Source organism: Emydura macquarii, unplaced genomic scaffold (genome assembly GCF_026122565.2).
Source record: "Emydura macquarii macquarii isolate MOO-44397 ecotype Brisbane River unplaced genomic scaffold, CSIRO-AGI_Emac_v2 contig_2805, whole genome shotgun sequence".
NCBI classification, from domain to species: Eukaryota; Metazoa; Chordata; order Testudines; family Chelidae; genus Emydura; species Emydura macquarii.
In genome coordinates this window covers 5142210-5168234 of record NW_027132942.1, presented here as the reverse complement: position 1 = coordinate 5168234, position 26025 = coordinate 5142210, and the positions used below count along the sequence as shown (strand labels likewise).

At 48.9% G+C, this 26025-nt stretch overlaps 2 protein-coding genes across 3 annotated transcripts in view; both read left to right on the top strand.

Annotated features, from left to right (window-relative positions):
* CFAP57 (cilia and flagella associated protein 57) overlaps positions 1-1222 on the top strand; it is a 124621-nt gene extending 123399 nt beyond the window's left edge. For both annotated transcript variants that reach the window (XM_067567742.1, XM_067567741.1), the window contains exon 22: positions 66-1222. In XM_067567742.1, coding sequence (XP_067423843.1) covers positions 66-277 — 212 coding nt within the window. In that variant the 3' untranslated portion in view covers positions 278-1222. The remainder of the gene's footprint in view (positions 1-65) is intronic.
* Positions 1223-10867: 9645 nt separating this feature from the next.
* On the top strand, positions 10868-11645 carry TMEM125 (transmembrane protein 125). The gene has a single exon (XM_067567844.1). The coding sequence runs from the start codon at positions 10983-10985 to the stop codon at positions 11643-11645; it is 663 nt and encodes a 220-aa protein (XP_067423945.1). The 5' UTR covers positions 10868-10982.
* The last annotated feature ends 14380 nt before the right edge of the window (positions 11646-26025 follow it).

The window sequence follows — 26025 nt, the reverse complement described above, 5'->3', positions numbered from 1 at the left end:
GATTAAGTAGAGCCTGGCTAGCTGTGATCCTCATCATTATACATGCTGACTACCTTTTTCTCTAGTTCCTTCCCATGAACGGCTGCCCAGTCCAGGTGTGCTGAGGTTGAACATAGAGGAGGAAACAGAGAGAATCATAGAAATGCAACGGCTGGAAATAAAACGCCTTCGAGACCAAATCCAAGGGCAGGAGCAAGTCCTTGCTCTTCGGCCTCTGTCAGGGGGGAGACTTCCCCTGCTGGAGGTTGAAAGGAGCCATGAGACACAGCCACAATGACGTAACCTAAGGAAGCTCTACAAGATTGCTTTCTACTGACAGGATGAGAAATCCTGGAACCAGATCAGACTGTTTTTTGCTTGTTCTGTCCTGTAACCTTCCCTGTTAACCAAATATTACCCCACAAAACACACACTATGCTTTAATCTCCTCCCCTCTGAGGACACACACACAATCTCTGTGTTGCAATCACCCCTTGGAACAGAAGAGTCCCGAACATACACATACTCTGTGCTGTACTCTCCCCTCTGAACAGGAGCTATGGGGAAAGAAAATAATAAACATGTACGAATGCAGATAGCGCCATCTACCTGGTGTGTGCACAAATCTCTGAGGAAGCAAGGGTCACTGAAAAATCAGATGGCACAGTTCAAAGAGGTTAGATAAATACTGTAAATCGCTTATGGTGGGACACAGGTTTGGTGTGATATAGTGCTGGCAAGTTCCCCAGAGCTGTTTATTCTGAAATGCTGAATCACTCATCAGTGCAGAGTGAGATCCACACAGGACATAAGAGATGGGAATAAGAATAGTGAAATCGGTTCTAAGCAACTCCCCAAATTACTGGCAAAAAATCTATCGCCCTGTAAAAATGGTCTTTAACTAGTGGTCAGACAAAATCAATCAACAATCTGTAAGTGTATCTGCTCACTCTCTGCAGTGCAGTCATCATCCACAAACTATACCATGAGTCAGGAACGAGCCTTAATATCAGCATACAAAATCTGCATTTCAACCCAAGCCTCTTGGTTCACCTCTTCTGTTATATTGATTTCCCACGTATCTCCATGCCTTCCTCCTAACAACTGGAACTCCCTCTTATCACAAATATACAGAGCAACCACTCTTACTTTTCTCAGACTGTTTTTGGAGTCCCTTCTCAGTGTAGCCCCATTTTTTAAAAGTTCTGTCACAAACCTAACAATGAATAAAAAAATCCAAGATTTCTACATTTTCTGATCTCACTGCATGTTGTCTGACTTGCACTGCCTTCACTAGCTGAAGAACAGTGTGGATTGGAAGGGTGGCAGGTGTTTGCATGAGGTTTTGGGGCAAAGAGTTACAAGGGTTTGCAGAAGCTGCATCTGGGGGCCTAGTCAGTGTCTTGAGACTTAGTGGCTAACAATTCAGGACAGGAAATGGAAATGAGAAGAGGCAGGTGCCTCCTAAATACTTGTAATAGTAATAATATTGTTAAGGAGGAATACGATTCCCAAACTGAATTACTTATTAGCCTTGCTACGTTTAGAGGAACCATAATCCAATAGGCCAATACTTCTTTGAAAGTAGATAATTTACTTCAGGAGTTCCTATGGAATATAACACTCTTCCTGCTAAGGTTCAGTGCTTCAGTCAGTTCATAAGCAATGAATCTGACCCTTCAATTTTATTGTTCACAATTAATCGGTATAAGACACTAACTTGGCAGATGCCAAAGGAAGAAATGGGACTGGTGGTGTGCAATAGCCTGGAGGGATGCTGTCTCCACCACCTAATAGTGTCATCCTGATGCTTTCTGTCCAGGAAGAGGATGTAATTAATCCAATTACCAGGTGCTTTTGAAACTAGCTTCTTTCTGAAGGTCTTTGGAATGTACACATTTTGGTTTGCTCGGGTCCACTGTGCTGTAGTTCTGCTTTCCCTTTGGCTGGAATAAATAGCGTGATAGAAAAAAATGCCATTTTAAGGGACATCGTTTAGCGAGATTGAATCAAAATCTTTATAAAGAAAAAGGACCTCATCCTGATCCAAGGAAGAAATATTTGCAGCTGAAGCGCTGTCTTACAGTGGTGCTGAAGAAACTTAAGAGCATGCCTTATCAGTCAGTCGCTCTGTGAAGATATGATTGCCAAAGGTAATACAAAGCCTGCTTCATGAATCTTATGTAAAACAGTGAACAGTTAGAGATATCCAGTCACTGCATTGAGGGCGGATGTTGGAGCCTGATATTGGGTGGGATATTGCACCTGAAGTGTGGCATTTGTATTGGCGACCATTCAGAAGCCTTCCATAGCAGACTGATACGACCTGAGTTGTATCAGATACTTAGTAGACTCAAAATAGTTGCACTGACATCCTCAGATCAGTACTGGGAATGCAAAATAGCAAGTTAGTTTTTTATGCATATGCTATAGAAGTGCCCTGAGGCGTGTATGCTTTGGGATGAGGTTATGTTACTGCTCTATTTTGTTTTACATGGAGATATACTTCTGAACACTGTTGAGTCCACCATCTTTGGTAATACCAGCAGGTCTGCTCCTGTAATATCTTATGAGAAGCTCCACTTAAAAACTGTAACTGTAGTCCAAGACTTATTTATATTTGGCATATGCAAACTGGTTGCCCGAGCTTTGTAGTAACCCTCTAATTCGAATTGCTAGTTGGATCATTGGTTTCGCCAGACAAGCTGCAGCTGGGTACTTATGGGGGCCATGTTGTGAACACCGAGCCATCATCCCCCACCCAGAGACTAATTCCTGCTAAATGGACACAGACTTCCACTGTTGTGCACTTGGGTAATGGCTTTCAAGGAATTGCAATATTTGAGAAGAACCATTTTCCTGTTCCTTTTAAAAACTATTGCACCTGGCATCTTCTTTACTGCTCTGTAACAGAGAAATTAGTAAGTCACCAGTAAGCTGACTGGTCAGTCCTGATTTCTCAAAGAGGCTCTGCTGAGAAAAGGTTAGCCAACCACATGTGATTACAATGTGTTGGCCCTGGATGAGCTTCCTCTGCTGAAGACATACCAGGCCACTGTTTGGATCCAAACATTGGCTCTTGGTTGCTTCTAACCCCAGGTACTTGACTTGGGCTTTGGTCTATCAGGCTCACTTCTGGCTACAGCCAGTAGTCCAGCTGCTGTAGACCTCCCAACCAGTTCTGGACCCCCAAATCTCCCTAGTAGCTTAAGCACTCCCTCCCCAGAGATCCACCCTTGGGGTTACACTGATTTATAGTTTAATCCTTCAGGGACATGTGGCAGTGTGATTAAGTCACACACAAACTCTGCAAAGGCCTTTCTAAAATACACCCACCCTTTACTCTTAGACAGTAGATGTATTGAAAATCAACAAACTGCACACACACACACCCTGTCAGTTGCCTCACAAAGCCAGGAACCATTTGCAGTGCGTCAATATCATCTCAGGGTTTCTGGATGGCCTTTGCCTGTGCTGTCTTGCTGCTGCCTGTGTCTGGTCTCTTTTCTCTTGCTAAACTGGCTAGTCAGAGAGTCCTTTATAAAGTTGCAGTACTCTTTATCAGGTGACCCTCCTGATCTGGCACAATGCCCCCGCTCACCTCCTCCCCCAGTTAGGTGAGCGCTGTGCTTACCAGCTCACCTGGAAGGACAGTTTAGTGAATAGGGGAGCCTCCAGATTCATGACCCTCCATTGTTCCTGGAATTAAAGGTATGTGACACCTGCCCTGGTAGCCAATGGCTGATTCCAGATGCACTGAGGCATTAGCCAACACAGCAGTTTCAGCAAATAAACCAGAATTCATAAGTTTTTACATAGACAAATTATCCAAACTATCACACGCATTCTGTATGATCATTATAGCATAGCCTGACCTACGGCTCCTATACACTGCCCAGGAACCAGTATTTTACTTTGCTAGCGCACCTCCATCCCATCACCCATTTGAGCAAGAGCTGCGAGATGGAAATCATGATGCTCAACTAAATAGTTCCTTCTCCCCACTTAGCCCCACCCACCAAAGAGCTGTCAGCATCCTCCAAGCACCGCAGTGAATCATCCCCCTTAGCCCTTAGGCCAGTGACATAAGGACTCTAAGGAAGGGAATGTGCACTTGGCTCCATTTTCTCTTTCCCTCCTGCCTGTCAACAGACCCACCTCTTCCTGTGCCCTCCCCGTCCCATTGTGAACAAACTCATCTGGGCCCCTGACCTCTGCAAACACCAGAACAGCTTCTTTACCCAACTGACCAGGCAGCGACGGCGCCTGTTCCTACGGGGCTGGTGGCACCCAGGGGCTCTGCTGTGCTTCATGCCAGGAGGCCACCAAACAACTGCTGCTCACGCCCAAGAGGTGGCTGAGCAGGACAGCTGCCCAGAGGTGAAGCCATTCACAGCAAGGGAGAACAGGGCATGCTGGGAATGGCTCAGTTTCGGCTGGACCTGGCTTTGCTTCCTATCTCGCACAGTATTCCCAGCAGAGCACCAATCCCAACGGTGTCAAATGTCTTAGGCTCAGTCAGTGACTTAAGAGTTAACTTACTAAATGCCACATTAATTTAATAGTGTTAATCCTGCTTGGCTCTGCCAATGCAGCTGAAAGCCTTGTTCCACCTGTTCACCACGCCCCACAGCCCCTGTGTCTGCTTACTTGCACCTGGGAGGAAATGACATACCTTCCAGAATGAAATCCTATGACACAGCACATCCTGCGCCGAGTGGGGTGGGTGACACCCACAGCTCTGGACTCGCTTCCAGGTCAATAACAAGTTCTGTCAGACACCACCCTGCTAGGGAATGTACCCGGCCAAGGGCAAGGTTTCTGCGTACTGCAGCCTATCAGAAGCTGGTTGCTGGCCTGGTCGGGTCAAGGAAGGCAAGCAAGACGTTACACCTGTTGGTTGGCAGGCAGTTGCTGTTGGACGGGCAGAGGCCAGATGTTACCCTTGGGCCATAGCCCAGGAACTGCCGTGTCAGCCCAATGCCAATGGAAGGAGAGGGTGGCGCAAACTCAGCTGCTAACTGGGCACTCAGGCAGAGGCAGAGAGTCCTGCTGTGTTGTGCCTGAAGCTCAGTGATTACGTGTCAGCTGCGGGTGAGTAAAACCTGTAGCTCCTCACAGTAGCCGCCTGCATGCAAGCTGTGGGGGCGGGGGAGTGTGTGCACTGCTTCATGAATGCTAGCCAACATGCTCCTGTGGTCTGCCCCACTCACATGCATAGGCTGGTCTAGGCAGCTGCCTCATGCAGTACGGGAGGGGTGGGGGGGCCTAGAGAGGCAGCTTCACACCAAGCTGGGGGGGGGGAGGGGGGGCGCTCAATCCTCCACTCACCTGCCACAGTGCAGGCTAATCTGCCTGGCGGACCGTGCGCACCATTAACGGTTCCTTAATACACTTTGATGTAGACCGCTTTGAACCAGGACTAAATCAAAGTACATTAATAAACATCAGCTGGGTGCACAGTGTGCGCAGAGACCCTGCCAGGGACCATATGGCTGGAGGGCCAAGTCTAGCAGGGACAGCCTGGGGTGGGGGAGCTCACAGCTTGGCCTGGCCCATGGTAGCCACCCCCTGAAAAAGCTGGAAGACCAAGGGCCCATCAGGGCCCTCCCGGGATGGGTGGCAACCGGGTAAGTGGCACCCTCTCTCTCCTGCCCTCCCAGCCCTGGCCTAACCTGCCTTCCCCTGTGTCCTTCCCACACCGCATCTAGGCCTGCCCCTCATGCTCCAGGTCCTAACACCCCTGCCCTAGTCTGCCTGCTCCCCCCAGCTCTGCCTGTGTCCTGCTCCAGCTGCCACCTGGGGTCCCGCCGTTCCCTCAGCTGTCATCCAGCTCATTTGCCCCGACCCATGTCTGGGCATTTGCCTTCTACCCCACATGTCCAGTTCCCCCCTCCCCCCCGTCTACCCTCCCGTCCATGACCTAGCTCCCTACCCTAAGAGCTGCTTCCTGCCCCGTTTTCCTAGCCCCACCACCTGTGTCCTAATACCCCCCCCCCCAACCACATCTGCCCCCTGTATCTTGCCCCCCCCCCCCCGGTCCTGCCCTTCCCCATTCCCTTCCCTGTGCAGCCTCCAGGCCCACTGTTTTGTTGCCCCTGCACACATGCCATTGTTCCGGCCAAGGCCAGACAGCACCACTGTGATGCTCTAGTCTGACTTCCCAAATAACACAGGCCAGAGACCTACTGCAACATAATTCCTAGAGCAGAGCCTTTAGAAAAATAGCCATATAGTGCATGGCTCTATGTGAGGACCAGGCCCCCCCAGCCGACTTGGTGCAGCTACCCCTGCACATAAGGTGTCCTTTGGATTTGACACCCAGTGAGTGTGAAATAAATCGAATGTGCTTTGCTCTAGATGGCAGCCACAGCCTGAGCCCCCATCACCATGCGTCCTCCATCCTATGCCCCCCACCTCCTGGCATGAGCAATCCTGAAGCAACATATGCGTGTGCGTTTGGGGACGGGGGATAGGCAGAGCCATCCCCATGTGTACTGTGTCCTGACCAAGAAGGAAAAATCTTATGTGTGGGGAAGGAACATTTGTGTAGCTGGGCGAAGGCGGTGTAGTTAAGGGCTGATCCCAACATGACGGGAAGCTTAGAAATAATCGGTGCAAAGTCCTGCAGCTTAGAAAATGTCAGGATGTTGCAAAATAGGGATTGTATGCAACAAAATGTAAGTACATGCCTGACATTTTTCTGGGCTTCTGAGCCAGAATAATTGCACCCAGATGCCCAACACACTTAGCTAGTCCCCGTCAGGCACATAAAACATTCCAAAAGCCAGCTGTGACATGGACACAGTGCCATAACCTAATAGGCTCTCGCTTCCCGTGCGGGAGAGGCAGGGCCGTGCCTCTGAACACCGCCTGGGTCTATACAGCAGGTTAGCGTGTGGAAGTCTTTCACCAATTGCACCATCTGTGGCACCTGAGCTGAAATCTGTCTCAAGTCGAGGGGCTCTGGGCCCATTTGGTCCTGCCCCACCTGCAACAGCAGGGCACACTGAAGTCAAGCACAAGTTACTGGGCTCAGTACAAGGGTAACATTTAATGGTCTGGCAGAGGCAGTCAGATGAGCTAATCAAACCCTTCCTTCTGGCCTTAAACTCTATGACAACCTATGAATGAACAAAGGGTTTCTGCATCCTTAGTTATTCCATGCTAGGTTTCTTTGCGAGGGAAGGGAGTGCAATTGCTGCAGAGATCTGTTCAGAGCTGTCTAATCTACTCTGGAAAGAAGCTGTCTTCCTCTGTGGGGATTCACAGCCTTTCCCTTCCCCTGGCCCAAGCAGACTATTCTGATGTGATGAGTGATTAAAAAAAGGAGAAACTTAGAAATCAGACCAAGAAAAGACTTTGTAGGCCTGTCTTTTCCAGTCCCCAGACGGGGGGGGGGCCCTAAACTAGGGCTGCCCTGATTTAAAATGTAAAGCATTAAACCCCTGCACCCAGTGATTCAGTCCAAAGGCGAGTTGCCCTTGAGGTTCACCTTTCCCTAAGTGAAAGGGTAGCGCTCTGCTTGGCGCATCAAGGGAGGGAGAAAGGGTGCTGTGATGTAGAGGAGGTTCTGGGGTAGCTGGACTCTGTGTGCTTGGATGTCAGAATACTAGTGAGACTGCAAGGGGCTCTCAGACAGAAGCCCCTGAGCCCACCCCTAACCCTGCACAGCTCAACCCCCTTCTAAACGCTCCAGCCTGGAAATGTTTCCTGGAGTGACAGGCCCTTGCAGAGCTGAATGCAGGGTGCACACAGCACACGGCACATGCTGGCTAGGGGCAAGCAGCAATTGATGTCTTTTCTGTTGCTGTGTTTGCACACAGCAGAGCTGATCTCAGGCAGGCACAACTGCTTCACTGGCCACTAACTGGAGGTTTATAATTGTTCTGAATAGAGCCACAGACTGTGGGGCTGACTGATAATGCTACATGCCCCCAGACCAAGCAAAAAGCCTCAGACTAGGAATTTCTGTCACTCCCAGGCTAGTCCAAACTGCACAGCCAGAGCAGTGGAATATCACAGAGCAAAGGTCAGTCAACGCAACGAGTTACGTGCCTATGAGCAGCGCAGCGCTCAGGATCCACCCTGCCATGTGACCGCAGCTGGTAGAGAGAGTTCTGAACAATGGCTGTTATGCTTATGGCTTTAACGGTGACCTCATGCTCCATCACAGTCAGGGTGAGAGCTTGGAAGAGTTTGCCCTGACACTGTCAGGCAGTGGCTGGCTCGAACACCCCCACTCCCTGGCCACCTGGCTTTGCTGAAGAAAGCCTCAAGTGGCCACTGTTTAAGATGCCAAGGAAATCACTTCCTGCATGGAGCAGCCCCTCACTCAGCTCCTGGGGCGAGTCTTGGGTGGTAAGAGGATAAAGTAATGGGAAATACACAGGGCCCCTGCTCTGGTGGGAGAATGGGGGGCACTGGTATGGGGAAGGGGGTGGGTAGGAGGGGTGTAGAGTCCCTGAACCAGAAGGGGGTGGCAGGGTAGCACACGGGGAGCTTATGGTGGAGAATGGCGGGATACCAGGAACCTCTAGTGTGTGCAACAAAGTTGGCCTGCAGAAGCAACAATGTGCTCAGCCCTCTTGTCTTAAAGGGTCCCAAAACCTAGGCCTGGGGCCTTTGAATTGCATTTGAGACTGAAACTAGGAGCCAGTGGTGCACACACAGCACCAAGGTAACACATTCGTACAACAAGCTGATTGCTGTGGGCGACAATAACGTGCTGCATTATACAGTAAAGGCGTGTTTGCAATACCTTGTAAGAGCAACCGCTGCTTAGGAGCAACATTTCGCTTGGGACACATTCCCTACTGTGACTTGTCGACACTCCCCATAACTGCACCAGCCACTGAGCAGAAGGGCCCTGATATGCTGCGACTAATGCTGCTTGACTAGTGCGGCAGGCCCCTCTAGTCCCAGGCAGCGACAGCTAACGGAGACGGCCCAGTGCAGGACCCAGAGGCCTGGTGGGCAGGATGCTACCAGGACTTTTCAGTTGGTCAGGCAAGTGGGTGTAAAGAGAATCTGTACCTGGGCAATAAGGCTGGTCTTATGAGTGAGATTCCCAGTCTAGACCCCTGTGGTTCTGGGTTCACTTCCTGCCACTTCTATAAACGCTCTGTGTGACTTGGAGACGTCACAAACTTTTTGGGTTTCAGTCCCCTACCGGTAAAATCCATCCCAGCCTTACGGGGGTGTGAGGGGGTATGCACTGAGGTGGGTCAATACCATAAGCCAGATTCTCTTGTTCCATTAAGTAGGAAAGGGGGGTGCAGCAGGGAGACCAGTTATGGCCCCCCAAATGGTCTGGGTGGTCTGCTAGGGCTGCTCTAACCAGTGCGAGGGGAACTTGAAAATGGTTCCCAAGGTGTTGCCCACAACTGCTGTAACACATACCTGGCACTCCCCCCACCCCCGGTCTGGCATGCCCCTCCCTGCATCACAGCACACCTCCCCTGCCGGGTGCACAGGAGCATTAAGGACCCTCACGGGCTGCGAGAATCCTCAGCAGGAGCAATGGAGGCGGGTTCTGCTTGCAGTGCAGAGACTCTGCCCCAGAGCTGGGGGTGGAGGGCACTGCGGTGCCGGCGCGGCCGGGCGGTGGCTGGGGGCTGCAGGCTGCAGGTCAGGGAAGGCAGCGATGCTGGGCTGCAGCGCTACTGAGAAATGGCAGTTGCCATTGTATGGCATTGAACCCGACTGGCGTCAGGCTTGTTTACGCAATCCAGGCCAGACGTTGTGTAGCTTCCCCTCTGCACCGCGCAGGCTTTAAGTGTGTGTTAGCGAGTAGGAGGGTGAGCACCACGACTACGGAAAATGCAGGAGGCATCGCTGAGGCTTAGCCATCATGCCGACACTGAATCTCCCGCAGGCAGAGCCGGCGCTCCACCCAGGGAAGTTTGGGGTGGGGAAGGGGTGTCACACGAGAAATAAACGTTAATTTTACGTGGCGCAGTGTCTGGGGAACGAGAGCCTTTTCTGTCATCCTGGGCAGCGAGCCAGGCTGGGCCGAAGGCCTCAGCCAGTGCCCCAAGGGAAGTGTGTTGGTGGCTCTGGCCAGAGGGCAAGGGGAAGGAAAGGCATAGTGGGGCTGAGCGCCCAGCCGCCAAGTCAGCAGTCACTAGTCACTGGTTCATGTTTCCTCTGCTGGCGGGAACCAGCCCACAAGGGTTAAGCCCAGGACCCACCCTCCGTTGTCAGGCTGGGCTGGAGAGCCAGCTGGTGACAAGAGGCAGATGCTGATGAGGGAGCATGTGAGGCTGGAGCAGTGAATGGGGCTTTATCATGGGCTGGGTGCCGCCGCTGTCTGTGCTGCCAGCGCCCAGATGCAGTCACAGTCCTGCTGAGGCATGCACAGGGACACTTGAGCAGCCCTGCAGCCACCCAGGCTGAAGCGATGGGGGACTCACATCTACGCTAGGATTCACTGCGCAGGGATGCCCAGATCGCAGCACCAGTGAGTGGAACCACAGCTTGGGGCCCTGGCCTGTACCACAGGGCGTGGGTTTCAGTGAGGCGGGTCTCTGACCCCGGGACTGGGCATTAAGGGGGGCTGCGGGGAACTTGGGAGCAGGGGTTTTATTTAATTACATTGTGTTCTTTTCTGGCCTTTTTCAGATGCACTAACTAGGAAGAGGAGAGGCCTGGAGGGCTCAACACCAGACACCCCCCTGGGACACTGGAGGAGCTTCAGTGCACCACACGGGACACCTCAGCTCACGCTCTGTCATCCTGCCCCTCAGCCAGATTCATTCCTGGTGCATCCACTGGGTGTGCAGACTAGCTCACTGGGTCTGCAGTGCTGGTCACCCCTGCTGTGCTGCAGCACTGACAGCCAGTCTCCACCGGGCACCAGACGGCGAGATTGCGACCGGCCTGCCTCCCAAGGAAATGCCTCAGCTGGTGTGGCTTTGACATCCACAGCCAGGGCTCTGGCTCCGTCTGTTTGCTCAGCTCAGCACTTCCCCCCAGCCTAGAGGCCCCCGCAGGCACCCATCATGCCCGAGCTGGAGGAGCTGAGTGTGTCCAGGCCCCCTGCGGATGCTGGCCGTATCCAGAGGAACATCCTTGAGGAGCACATCGAGCTGTGGTGGTTCAAGGACCCTAAGAAATCCGTCTTGTGCTATGGGGTGGCCGTGGTGCTAATTCTGGCCTGTGGGGCTGGCGGCATCGTTCTCCTCTATAGCACCAGCAGCCGGTCCGGGGAGTGGCGTCTGGCGGTGGGCACCACACTCTGCCTCCTGGCCTTGCTGGTGCTGCTGAAGCAGCTGCTGAGCTCTGCTGTCCAGGACATGAACTGCATCCGGAGCCGTCACCAGATCGAGCTGCTGAAGAGTGGGGGCTTCTCGGACTGCGTGGTGCTGCTGCTCAGCGCCCTGGTGCTGCTGGTCTGTGGTGTGGTCCTCACTGTCCTCTCCACCACTACCATGCAGCTCAGCCCCTCGCGGCCCCTGGCCAGCATGTTCACCAGCGGAGTCATCCTCATGGCCGCTGCGGCTGCCATGCTGCTCTGCCTGCTGCTGTATGTGCTTGGCACATCCTGCTGCCCAGCTGCTCCCAGGAGCCTGGACACAGGTGACATTAGCGTCTTCACCATCTCCGGGCGGCTCGCTGTGAACCGCCGGCTCGCCACCACCTCCAGCATGGCCAACCTGATCTAACTCCTGGGCAGGGCCAACTCTCCCTTGTTTGGCCAACGTGCACTAACCCTGGGCAGGAGTAAGGCCATGCCCTCCACCCCATTCTGAAATTTGCACCTTGCCTTGCACGTGCCTTTGAAAGAGGCCTGGCATTTGCACTTTACTCAGGCCAGTAGGCAAAGAACAGGCAAAGAACAGGCATTTCCTGAGTTGATTTGATTCACCTGGAACTTTACAAGTAGGGCACTGGCCCTATTTTACCTTTTACCTCAGCAACGTCTCCTGCAGCATTTGTTGTCCATCCCGCTGACACACTGGGTTCCCTGCTGCGTGAGGAAGAGGAAGGTGAGCGTGTCTTGGCCCTGTTGAGCAGCCCTTGCTGCTCTGGGGAGACCCTGATGTGTGTGCGCTAAAAGAGTCTGTTTCTCGTGTAAGAGTCTTGCTCTCTCCTGGCTGGTGGGGCTATGACTGCTGAGGGTGGAGGAGTCTCCTTTAGCTCTGGGGTAGAATTGCTCCTTGGAGATCCAAATCCGATCAGGGACTGATTCCTGACAATCAGTGCACTGTGCATGTGTCACTGAAATGCCAGGCATGCTACGGTGAGCTGTACCAAGCCACGCCGCATGGTGCCATGTCCTACCAGCTTGCAGTAAGTACTAGACATGCGAGCAGCATGGTGTGAGAGTTGATAGCTGACAGAGAGGGAAACGGTCCTGAGCACCTTGTTGCATGGTGAGTGTGCGTGCAGAGATGTGTGCATGTGCATGTCCAGATGTGTGACTGTGGGGAGCTGGCACGGGGCAGGGACAGTGCATGCAGATAAAACAGCAGATGGGGTGGATACACGATGGTACAGATGACTGTAAATGCTGGATATGTGCACAATGCAGATGTGTGTGTGTCTTTTTGTGTTTGTGACGTGTGACTGGTCTGCACATTATACCTATGCAGTAAGCACATGCCCTGACATGTATGGCTTGAGTCCAGTGAGAGCACGGTATTGTGCTTCTGGGCTATCGACGTGGCTCTGGGGCTAGAACACAGTACCTCAGGCAGTGTACGCCATAAATTTCAAGGGCCATTCGTGGAGGCTCTTCCAGAGCGAATCATGAATTCAGAATTAGAGCAGGGAAGCTCCCCAGTAGATCGCATCCCGTGAGTTGGAGCAGCTTGTGCCCCACAGAATATAGATGTTGGTCTATTAGCATTTCTGAGTCACTGTAAATGTCCCTACCTAGGCGTCCTTCACGTCTAGTTGTGTTTTTATACAGTGCCCATTACCAGGGTATCCGAACACCTTCCCTAGGGAGGCACATCCACAGGCCAAGAGCTCACTGTTGGGGACTGTCCCTGGCATTTACTCTTTCTTAATTTCCTTCCGCTCATAGCACACTAAATAATCTCTTGCTTCTTAGAGCTCACGCCTAGCCTATATTTGCAGACTTTAAGCATGGCCACCCTCCCCAACCAGCCATTCCTTAGCTAACCTAGACAGATGTTGCTGGCTCAGTCTCCGCCCAAACTCGGCCCCCTGCCCCTGATGCTCTTCTTTGAAAACCTTCATTTCGCAGATACGCTTTGGGGGGTTGTGGTTCCTGGAACTGAGCGCAGCATTTCTGGAGCAATTGTACCAGACCCATAGAAGCTCTGTGTAGAGGACTATTTCCTCCTTTCTCTGGGCCATATTGCTGGGTGCAACCCCAAACCATGTTGGCTGTTTATGCTGCCAGAGCGTAGTGCAAACTCCTGTGAGTGGCTTTGTCGTCACACTTGGTCTCTCCCTCCCACTGAACCACTGTGTGATTTTCTGTCAGATTAGTTACTTGCAAATATCCAGGTGAACTCTCCCTGGATGGGTCTCTAATCAACGAAGGTCCCTCGCTGTCATTTCTCCATCCGTTCCCAGATTAGGATCATTTGTACATTTTATTAAGATGGTATTTCCTCTCTCTTCTACATCACTGATTAAGCCAAGACCTAAAACCCACCTTTTGCAGGATCCCACCAGATGCTGCCTTCCCTTCAGCCGCTAATGTGATTCTGTCAAAAAAAACAATCCATTTGGTTATTGTTTTTAGACTAGCACGCAGAGGCCTCAACTGAGATTGGTTCCCTGTTGTGCCAAGTGCTGTCTATAATTCAGTGAAACAGTCTGGCCCAAAGAGCTTAGTTTGAGTAGAAAAGACAAAGGGCAGGAGGGGAAAGAGAGCCCCAGGGCAGAACTGACTTGCTACAGGTCACACACAGCTCAGTGACAGAGCTGGGAACAGAATCTTGGCCATTTATCTTATTTATAAAAAACCCAGGCTGCAGCTGCACAGCCACACGTCTCTATACATCTGCCTGTCTGGCTGTGCGTAGTTATGCCCCTCTGCTTAGCATGGTTGGGTACATGCATGTGTGCACATGCCTTCCTGTCTGTGCATTGTTATCCCCATCTGTATGTCTGTGTAATTGCATCTATCTGTGTGCTTATGGGTCCATGTCTCTGCACAGCTTCATGCACATCTACACGAACATTCAAGTTTGTGCCCCTGCTTGTGGCACCTACTCTCTCCATGCATGTGTCTGTGGAGACCCCCAGGAGATTCAGGGCCATCTAACAGTTTTACATTTCCCTGCACAGGACATTCAACAAAAGCCAGTGAGAAGATACTGTTTCCCAGGATAGATGGCTGGGTATCTGGCTTGGGGGCAGGCCTCCGTGAGTCAGCAACTGAGCCCTCCTAAGGCATCAGTGTTCCTGTTTCATTCACTGTGGTTTGTTTTTTCCCTGTTGTGTGAATAGAAATACAATAAACTGGTACTGAAATTGCACATGTTGCAGCCTGGGACTATGCTCTCGATTCATGCATGAGAGGGATGAGCCCAGGGGCTACTTGCTTTCAGCAAAACTCTGCACCAAAGACAGGCTGAACCAGGAGCACAGGCTGGGATGATTTATGGTTCATCTAGTGGGTTGCAGTTTAATCTGGCAGCAGTTTCAACTCAGTCTCCTGGAAGGACAAGAGTGCCACAGGAAAGCCTGAGCAGGGCTGTGAAGACCCTGCTGACAGACCCGTCACTCATCTCCCTCAAACACACATGCTTGTTTCCTCCCACATGCTCCCTCTCCTTTTCATCTGTGTACACACCCTCCTTCCTGTAATGCAGGCCTGTGTATATCTGCCATTAACCTGAGCACTCTCTCCCTGCCCCTCATCCATGGGACCTTTCGCTGGTGTCCAAGGTGCAAAGCAGCCTGTGCTCCTAAATGTTACATCGTCTGTTTACACAGAAACCCTCAATATCATCCCTTTTCCTGGCCCTCCAAGCTGCGTCCTACCAAGGCATCTAGTGCATCAAGTGAGACTACAACTAGTTCAGGACTGCACCTGTCCCACCACATGCGTCAGTTGTACTGCAAACATACAGACATGATCCAAGTCACTCACTCACACCCCTCCCCCCTTTGCTTTCTTCTTTCACATTTGTTTTTCCTGGCACATGAGGTGCATGGATAAAAGATCAGTGACTCGTTCTTTATGGGAGGGAGCTAGTATTCCAAAGGCAGGGTGAGGGGCTCCTCAGAGATACCTAAGACAGGATATTGCACACCATCTTCCATGGTGTTTATCTCACCTTTGTTCAACACCCCCTGAACATCCTGTGTGTGGAAATGAATCCAGTAGAAAGGAACAATGTGGATTTTGGATCATTAAAAATGAACATTCCACAGGTCCGATACAATCTCTGAACCACAGAGGTGTCAAGAATTGTCCCGGCCTCCTCATTGGGAAAGCAAGCACTTGTCTGTTCTCCGCATCAGTGTCAGCACAATGACTACTCAAGGATACGTAAAAATCACTTAACAAATGCCTCCATAATGGCAGCTAATACTCTGCTAGTATGCCCAGAGGAAGAAGGTAGCAAGCTGGGTACCTAGTGAGGCGGGCTTAAAACTAGGTTCGCCGGAGGACAGAGACCTAAGCCCGGAGGTAAGTGGGGAAGTGGAACACCAGGAGGAAGTGCAAGGAGGAGGGTGAACAGGGGAGGCCCTGATTCATACTGAGGAAGTTAGGCAATCGGCCAGTTATCTTAGGTGCCTGTACACAAACGCAAGAAAGTCTAGGAAACAAGCAGGAGGAACTGGAAGTCTATGATGTGATTGGAATAACCAAGACTTAGTGGGGTAATGCACACAACTGGAGCACTGTCATGGATGGGTATAAACTGTTCAGGAAGCACAGGCAGGGGAGAAAAGATGGAGGAGTATCTCTGTATGTATGAGAGCAATATGATTGCTCCAGAGCAATGTGAGCAATATGACTGCTCCAGTATGAAACTGGAGAAAAGCCCATTGAGAGTCTCTGGGTTAAGTTTAGAGGTGAGAGCAAAAGGGTGCTGTCGTGGTGGGTGGCTGTTATAGACAAGGCTTTCATCAGATAACTGGTGCAAGTTTCTAGATCACATGACCTGGTTCTCAAGGGGAACGTCAATCACCCTGACATCTGCTGGAAGAGCAATACAGCAGAGCACAGAATCTAGGAAGTATTGTGGACAACTTCCTGGTGCAAGTACTTGAGGAACCTACTAGGAGCCGTGCTTCTCTTGACCTGCTGCTCACAATTAGGGAAGATTTGGTAGGGGAAGTAGAAGTGGGTGGCAACCTAGGCAGCAGTGACCATGAGATGGTCGAGTTCAGGATCCTGACAAAAGGAAAAAAGGAGAACAGCAGAATATGGACCCTGGACTTCAGAAAAGCAGACTTTGACCCCCTAGGAGACCTGATGTGCAGGATCCCCTGGGAGGCTAATATGAGGGTGAAAAGAGTCCAAAAGAGCTGGCTGTATTTTAAAGAAACTTTATTAAGGGCCTAGGAACAAACTATCGCGATGTGCAGAAAGAATAGGAAATCCAGCAGGAGACCAGCTTGGCTTAACAAAGAAGTCTTCAGTGAGTTTAAATACAAAAAGGAAGCTCACAAGAAGTGGAAGCCTGGACAGATGACTAGGGAGAAGTATAAAAATACTGCTTGAGCATACAAGAGTGAAATCAGGAAAGCCAAAACACAATTGGAGATGCAGTGAGCAAGGAATGTAAAGGGTAACAAGAAGGGTTTCTACAGGTATGTTAGCAACAAAAAGAAGGTCAGGGAAAGTGTGGGTCCCTTACAGAATGAGGGAGGATACCTAGTGACAGATGACATGGAAAAAGCTGAAGTAGTCAATGCTTTTTAGCCTGTCTTCACAGACAAGGCCAGCTCCCAGACTACTGCACTGGGCGGCACAGAATGGGGAGGAGGTGAACATCCCTCAATGCTGAAGGAACAGGTGCAGGACTATTTAGAAAGGCTGGATGTGCACAAGTCCAAGAGGCTGGATGCAATTCATCCAAGGGTGCTGTGGGAGTTGGCTCATGTGATTGCAGAGCCATTGGCTATTATCTTTGAAAACTCGTGGTGACTGGGGGTGATACTGGATGATCGGAAAAAGGCAAATACAGTGCCCATCTTCAAAAAAGGAAGGAGGATCCAGGGAACTACAGACCAGTCAGCTTCATCTCAGTCCCCGGAAAAATCATGGCACAGGTCCTCAAGCAATCCATTTTGAGGCACTTGGAAGAGAGGAAGGTGATCAGGAACAGTCAGCATGGATTCACCAAGGGCAAGTCATGCCTGACCAACCTGATTGCCTTCTGTGAAGAGGTGACTGGCTCTGTGGATGTGGGGAAAGCGGTGAACATGATATACCTTGACTTTAGCACAGCTTTTGATACGGTCTCTCACAGTATTCTTATTAGCAAGTTAAAGAAGTATGGGTTGGATGAATGGTCTATAAAATGGATAGAGAGCTGGCTAGATCATCGGGCTCAATGGGTAGTGATCAAGGGCTCCATGTCTAGCTGGCAGCTGGTCACAAGCGGAGTGCCCCGGGGTCAGTCCTGGGGCTGGTTTTATTCAACATCTTCATAAATGATTTGGAGGATGGGGTAGATTGCACCCTCAGCAAGTTTGCAGATGACACTAAGCTAGGGGAAGTAGTAGATACACTAGAAGGCAGGGATAGGATATAGTGTGACCTAGACAAATTAGAGAATTGGGCCAAAAGAAATCTGATGAGGTTCAACAAGGACAAGTGCAGAGTCCTGCACTTAGGATGGAAGAATCCCATGCACTGCTACAAACTGGGGACCGACGAGCTAGGCAGCAGTTCTGCAGAAAAGGTCATGGGGGTTACAGTGCATAAGAAGCTGTGTCAACAGTGTGCTCTTATTACCAAGAAGGCTAATAGCATATTGGGCTGCATTAGTTGGAGCATTGCCAGGAGATGGGTGGAAGTGATTATTCCCCTCTATTCGGCATTGGTGAGGCCGCATTTGGAGTATTGTGTCCAGTTTTGGGCCCCCCACTACAAAAAGGACGTGGACAAGTTGGAAAGAGTCCAGCGGAGGGCAACAAAAATGATTAGGGGGCTGGAGCACAAGACTTAGGAGGAGAGACTGATAGAACTAAGTTTGTTTAGTCTGCAAAAGAGAAGAATGAGGGGGGATTTGATAGCAGCCTTTAACTGCCTGAAAGGGGGTTCCAGGGAGGATGGAGCAAGGCTGTTCTCAGTGGTAGTAGATGACAGAACTAGGAACAATGGTCTCAAGTTGCAGTGGGGGAGGTCTAGGTTGAATATTAAGAAAATCTTTTTCACTCGGAGGGTGATGAAGCACTGGAATGGGTTACCTAGGGAGATGGTGGAATATCCATCCTTAGAGGTTTTTAAAGTGCAGCTTGACAAAGCCCTGGCTGGGATTATTTTGTTGGGGTTGGTCCTGCTTTGAGCAGAGGGTTGGACTAAATGACCTCCTGAGGACCCTTCTGTGACGCTGTCTGGATTAGGGGGACCTTTTATATTGTTTAACATCAATATGTCAAAATTATTATGCATATGAATTATGCTATGTGAGGTAGTTAGAAAAGTTAATATTTGCTAAGTATGATATTGTTTATGTGCATGTATCACATTTGTATTGGGAGTTATGGGTATGTTTGATATGTCAGTATTTCAAGGCGTGCTATGTTTCTGGCAACACCTTAGACAGGATGGCTGCTGCACTAGCTGCTTGATGGCCCATTAAGGAAACTCAAAGGTACAATAAGCCCAGGGAAAGAACTCAGGGGCTACACCTGATGAGTCACCAGGACTTACTCATGTGACCTTGGATTCCATCTTATTTCTGTGAATTTCCACAAGCAGCATGGCAAAGGCCAAGGGACATAAAAGGCAGCTGCACCATATGACATCCATTTTGTCATCAGTCTTCACCTACCTCTGGATCAACTACTCATCTACAACTGAAGCTGTGAAACAAAGGACTGAGACCCATCCAGATACTGGATGTGCACTAGAGGGATTATACAAGCCTGCAAACTCCACAATTCTACTGGATATCTGATATATATAGACTTTCAAATCATTTGTATGTATCCCATTGCTTTAATCATTTAACATTTCTCTTATAGTTTGTTTCTTTCCTTTTATAATAAACCTTTAGTTTTATTTACTAAAGGATTGGCTGGCAGTGTGGTATTTTGGGTAAGATCCAAACTTATATTGATCTGGCACTGTGGCTGACCCTTTGGGGTCAGGAGAAACCTTTTTGGTAAAGAGCACAGAGTTTTAAATAACATCTCTTTACTGGACCTAGTGGCTGATTGAGAGACAGAGACTGAAATGCAGTAAAGGGGGCTGTGTATATTTTTGTTTTAGCTTCTTGATATCCAGCGTGGAGAATCAGAAGCACTGTTTGTGGCTGGTTGGGAAGTCTGACTCTCCTTTTACAGTCCCATCAGTGCTGGGACAATCTGCTCTCCTTTTACAGCCTGCCCTGACCTTGGCATTTTCAGGTGGTCTACCCTAGGCACGGACGGGTCACACCTTCCCACCCAAATCTTCTATGAATGTAAGATGAGGCTGCTCTGGCCAGAGAAAAGGGTGATGCTGCTCAAATCCCTTTCCAGGTAATTTGTTTATCAGCCTCGGGAATACTGAGCCATAGCTGGGGGTCAAATACTGCAAAATTAACTCCTGTAGTATATGAAGCATGGAACTTTGGCCATCTCAGCTTCTTCCTGGAATGAATTCTGGATTTGCTGCTTTTGAGAGGGCTCCTGACTGCTCTCTTTGGATCCAGAGTTTCCCCTGTGTTCCAAGAGGAGCACTATCATGTTTTAACCTGTTAGGCAAAAGACCGCCTCTAGGACCACAAAACTTCCCTATATTCCACCTGATTATTTAGCTTGTGACGTTAGGCACAGGACTGAATACAAAGCACTGCTTTCAGACTGTCATCCTCATGACGAGTGTTCATAAAAGTCCTCATTGTACTGGTGGCTTTTCTCAGGCAAAGGGGGACACAGATGTACCCTTTCCTGGATGACATTCTAGGCAGAGCCCTGTCCAAGGAGGGATCCACTCAAGCAACTCAGTCAACAATCCAAACATTGCAAGAGCATGGATTTATTGTCAATTTCTGAAAGAGTTGTCTTCAACCTAGTCCATCGTGGACTGTTGATAGACACAAAAGCCCACAAAATCTTTCCGTCAGCCAAAAGACAGGACAAGATCAGTTCGGCAATTAGCCTTCTGAGGAGGTGCCTGAGGATATCAGAACACTCATTAGAGTGCTTCCTAAGAATTATGTCCTGCTCAGGGATACTGCCCTTGTGCAATAATGCAGATGAGGACTCTCAAGTTTCCTGCTCTTCCTTCCCTGACGTTTGCTGATTTTTTCCATCTCTGAAAGTGAATGTTCCCTGTCACTTGTGTTGAAATCTCTGGACTGGTGAATGAGTCCAGGGAGGGATGGCCATGGCAGAGCTACAGAGGTCTGTCATAACAACAGATGCCAGTCATGGGGCACGTTCTCTGGAAGTCAGTGATCAAGGGACATGGTCCTTCTTGGACCCAAGAAAAAACATAAATTTGCTAGAGCTGAGGGCAATGAAGTATGTTTTTCGACAACTGGCCCCAACATTGCAGAAGTCATATTCTGCTAACAATGGACAATACATTTGCAAAGACACATGTAAACTATCAGGGGGTACAAGGTCAAGGGATCTACAAAAGGAAGTGGCATCATTGATGCAGTGGGCAGAGGCCCATCTACAGCCTATCAGGGACTTGCATATCAAAGGCACCAACAATGCAAAAGCCAACTGACTGAGCAGAAGGAGGGAAAAATCAGTCAGGCAGAATGGAGTCTTAACAACAAATCCTTCCAAATTTCAGAGTTCCAATTCTGGATCTTTTTTCATCCAAAGCAAACTGGAAGGTTCACCAATACTTTGCAAGAAAAAAAGAACACTAGACATAGATGCCCTGTTACGTAAGTGGCCAAAGGGTTTACTTTATGCTTCTCTCCCAGTGCCTATCACCACCAGTGTAATACAGAAGATCAGAAAGGAGGAAGCAATCTTAGTGCCCTCCCTACCGGCCCAAGGGGCCTTGGTTTCCTGACCTCATGAACATGGCAGTGGAATCACCATGGTTCCTGAATTGGCAAGCAGATTTGTTTTCCCATGGTGCAGCTCTTCACCAGGATACAAGCAAGTTAAATATAGCAATTTGGCATTTGAAAGGAACCTTCTAGAACAAAAGGGTTACTCTGCTGGCCTCACTGAAACGCTGGTAACATCTAGGAGAAAAAAAAAAAAAAATCAACAAACAGGGTTTACTCAAGGATCTGGTCTAAATTCAAAGCTTGGTGTAGAGATACATATTCAGGATCACATCACCAAAGTGTCTCGTGCTCTGGCATTTTTACAAGAAGGTTTTGATACTGGGATTCAGGCTAGTACCTTGAAAGTACATTTTGAGTGTACCCAGAAAATCTTCCATTTCCCACCATAAGGAGACGTCGCTCCAGTAGAGCTGTTCAGCTGTTGCGTTCTCATAAGGTGCACATATCTCCAGCTTGGTATTTGAACATTGTGCTCAGTGCCTTAACACTGGTGCCGTTTGAACCTATTCCACTGTATTACTCAAATATCAAAATGAGCTTTTTGACTGCTATCACTTCAGCAAGAAGGGTGTCAGAGTTGGGAACGTAGTTAGTTGATCCATGGTGCTGCATCTTTCACAAAGGTGGTTTTGAAGTACAGATGCCACCTTTATGCCAAAAAGTAAATTCAATTTCTCATCAAGCACAGGAGATCTCATTGTCATATTTTTATCCACATCTTTCTTACCCAAAGGAGAAGCTATGGCATTTGCTGGAACTAAGGAGACCCTTAAAGATTTATCTGACAAAAACGGAGCACATAAGAAAAGCAACAGCCTTACTGGTCTTATTTCACCCAAGAAAAGAGAAGCTAAGGCACCTCCGTCATCAGTTGGGGCCCTGGTGCATTGCTGAGGCTGCTGGAGAGCTAGTGTCCAGGCAGCCTCATCAGTACAGCAACTTGACTGGCTGCCAAGGGCAGCAGGCCAGCTCCTACATTAGCAGCAGCATGCTGGCTTCTCAACACTCATGCCCACCTCTGGGCTTGCTCCTGTGCTAATTAGTTCCTGCTGCTCCCACTGCATCCAGCCTTGCCTTTGCCCTGCCCGTCTTGAAGCCTCCCCTTGCCTGCTACTCCAGTTCCTGGCCTCCAGCTTGACCCTCAGCTCTGGTATCCAGTTCCTGACCTCCGCTTTGAGCCTTGGCTTTGGCTCCTTGCTGTGTCTCTCACCCTAGCCACTAGGCCTGATGCCTGCTGACCACCAGGCTAAACTACCCTTTTCCCAGTTGGCTGAAGAATAGAGCAGAAGGACTCAATCCTCCAGTGAGCACTGGAGCTCTCAGTATGAGCAGTGGTAGCATCACAGGCTGAGAAAGGGCAGGCCCTTATGATGAAATCTGTAAAACTGCAACTTGGTCATCCCTACAGACATTCTCCAAGGTTTAAGACATATACTCCATCTTCAGCTGATGAAGGCTTTGGCAGAGGGGTCCCTGCACACTGTGGTGATTCTCAAGTGTAAGGGAATCCTTTCTCTGTGACATTATTTTGTTCCCTCCCACCCTAGGAACAGCTGAGAAAATCCCACACTGGGGGTCTGTGGACCTAAGCCCTCAGAGAGAATGGGAGAATCTATGGTTGCTTAGCTAAAAATGTTTTCTTCTTTAAAGGGAGAAGTCCACAGAGCTAGCCCTCCCTTTAAAAGCTAGATCTGTTTAATGCATGGTTAAAATTCTCTGCAGTAAATATTTTTCTGTTGTTCATAATGTTCCCCTGTTGAGTATTATTGTTGGAATGTGCCGAGGCAGGCTGGAACATTCTTTTTTTTCCCCCCACGGTGCAGAGGGGCCAGCTTTGGAAGCATTGCAGAACTGAGAGGGTCTCTGGAAGGTTGAGGCTAGCCATCCAATTAGCTTTGATTCTGCCCCCTAGAGCTACAGACAGATGAAGACCTGCCATGAGGATCTGTGCACCTATCCAGTCAAAGGAGGCAAATTTTTAGGTAAGCATGTACAAGTTTGCCCAAATTTCCACCCTGGTCCCAGGCCTGGGCCCACACTTGCACAGCAGTCCAGCACCGAAAGGCAACTCTGTTTGGAGAAGCCACAAGCACCACTGCAATGAGATTTATAGCAAATACTTTTAAAATCCCCTATCCTGGGCTTCTTGCAAAATTTAAAAAGACAATCAACAAAAGTGAAACCAACAGGTGATCCCTAGCCAAAATAACCAACAACCCTCTGCCCCAAAACCCAAGACGAACTGAGGATCCTTGAGCAAGGTGGGTGTTTGCAGCCTCTTCCCCCTGCCAGGAACTGCAAAAGATTGAAGGGTTGGTAAACACAGATCATGGGGAGGTGATGAAGGGTTATTTTTTATCTTATCAGCCATAAACTCCCTCCCACCCTGATTGGCCAGCTCCTTTACTCAGCATCCAGCATGACACCTGGCCATAAAAAGGAGAGAAGTGTACTCCATTGGCATAAACAAAGGACACCTGTGTTCTAATCCCATTTTTGACATTGACTCATCCTGGGACCTTTGCCAAGCCCCGTAACCGTTGCCCTTAGCTTCCCAACTGGGAAGATTCTCACCTACCTGATGCCTACCTGGCTGTGAAGCTTGCATACATGTAATATATCTTGACTTCTTTAAGACAGTTGCATGACATTTTGATTTAAAATTAGCACTATATAATATCAGTAATGCACATGTTAAATGGATTAAGAACTGGCTAAGTGACAGATATTTAAAAGTAGTTGTCATTGAGGAATCACGAGTGAACGGGTGCTATCTTCAGTGGGGTCCTGCAGATATCACTTGTAGGCCCGACGTTATTTAACATTTTCATCAATGATCTGGAAGTAAATATAAAATCACTGCAGACAAAATTTGTGGATGATACGAAGATTGGTGAAATGGTAAATAATGAGGACATAGCAGTCATACAGAGCGAGCTGAATCGCTTAGTAAACTGGGCCTATTCAAACAAAATTACTTTTAATACAGGCAAAGGCAACTTTATACATCTGGGACAAGCAATGCAGGCCACACCTACTGATTGGGGGACTGTATCCTGGAAAGCACTGACTCTGAAAAGAATGTAGGTGTCATAGTGAACAAGCAACTCAAGGTGAGTTCTTAGTCCAATGCTCTGGCAAAAAGGGCTAATATGATCCATGAACACATAAACAGAGGAGTAATGAGTAGGAGCAGAGATTTTTACTTCTGTATATGGCATCAATGAGACCAGCACAAGAATATTGGGTCAAGTTCTGGTGTCTTTTTTTTTTTTTTTAAAGATTTTGAAAAAAAATCAGAAGATGCAGAACATTTTTGTCGCTCTTAAGTGAGGGCTCTAGATTTACAGACCTTTCACAGTGAGACTTAAATAACTCAATCTGTTTTATCTTATTTCAAAGAAAATTTAAGAGGTGACTTGAAAAACATGTAAGTACCTCCACAGGGAGAAAATGCTGGGTGCTAAAGGGCTCTTTGATCTATTGGAGAAAGGCATAACAAGAAGCAATGGCTGGAAGCTGATGCCAGACAAATTCAAATTAGAAATAAGGCAGTTTTTTGTTTTGTTTTTTAAACAGCAAGGGTGATTAACCATTGGAACCAAGGGAAGTGGTGGATTCTCCATCTCTTGATGTCTTCATATTCAAACTGAATGTCTTTCTGGAAGACACATTGGCCAAACAGCAGCTGTTGGGTCACATGGGAAAGAGGGTGAAATTGAATGGCCTGGATCATGAAGGCCATACTAGATCTAATGACCCCTTCCAGCCCTAAACTATGAATCTAATAAATATTTATATTGTGCTGTACAAATGCTATTTTTTAAATATTTTAGAGAAATGGGGAGGGTGGCAGTTTAATACTGGAATAAGGGTGGCACTGGGGGTGGGGAGAGGCAGAGTGAAAAGATGGGGAGTTAACAATGGGATATGACTGCAAAATAGCCTAATGCAGTTTTGGGCTCCATATGTGAGGCATGATGACCTAGAGCCCAGCAGGGACAGTCTTTAATTATCCGGTTATGATGCAACCTTATTACCAGTGACAGTGATCAACTGGCAGTATACGTTCAGGGAAACCTCCTTGGCAGGGAGCAGTCTCAGGCCAAGGAACCCTCTCCCCATGGAAGGGATAGCTGCCCTGTTACTTGGCAAATTTAAATATCACCCAGACAAAAAGCTAGGAACTGTGCTGCATAGAACAATCCTGTCCTGGCCCCTGGGAGATGGGCTGGAGCAGACAATATAGCTTGGACGTCTCTATTGGGTCTGATTCACTCCAGACAACGCTTAGCCCCCATGCTATAAGCCAGAGTAGGACACAGGCCTGATTCAGCACTGTAAAGATCCCTGGGCCTGCTGCACACTAAACATTTTCACAGACACTACAATGGAGAAAAGTAAGTGCCTTCCATAACAAATCTCGTTGAAGTCGGGCAGTGGGAGAACGAGGAAATGGGGGAGGGGGTTTATGGTGCAATGATGAATGATTCTGGAGAGACTGTCACGGAAAAAAATGAGGACAATATACTACTGATGAATGTATGGACTGTGTGCACAAGTGTATTTCTGTGTACAAGGGCATGTGAGGATGTGTCTGTATGCACGCACATGAATACTAATATGTGCACACATGTGTGTGTGAGAATGCATGTCTACATGAGTGCACATGGCTAGGTCCTTGAGAATCCGTGTAAGAGAGCACATTTGCCAGTGAGTATTAAGACAAAGCCCAAAGACAGATGCTAAACATTTTTTGCCAGTACAGTGTAAGAAGCCAGTGAATGTGCTTGCACAGACTGTTCTGGACACAGGGAAGGGCTCCAGCAAACATCCCTTATTTTCCTGTCACTGTAAGGACTCAGTGCCACAGTCTGCCCTGGATTCTTAGTAAGACCTGCCACACCCA

What these genes read in the sequence shown, in the direction of transcription:
- TMEM125 (XM_067567844.1), top strand. Translation starts at nt 10,983, where the DNA reads ATGCCCGAGCTGGAGGAGCTGAGTGTGTCCAGGCCCCCTGCGGATGCT.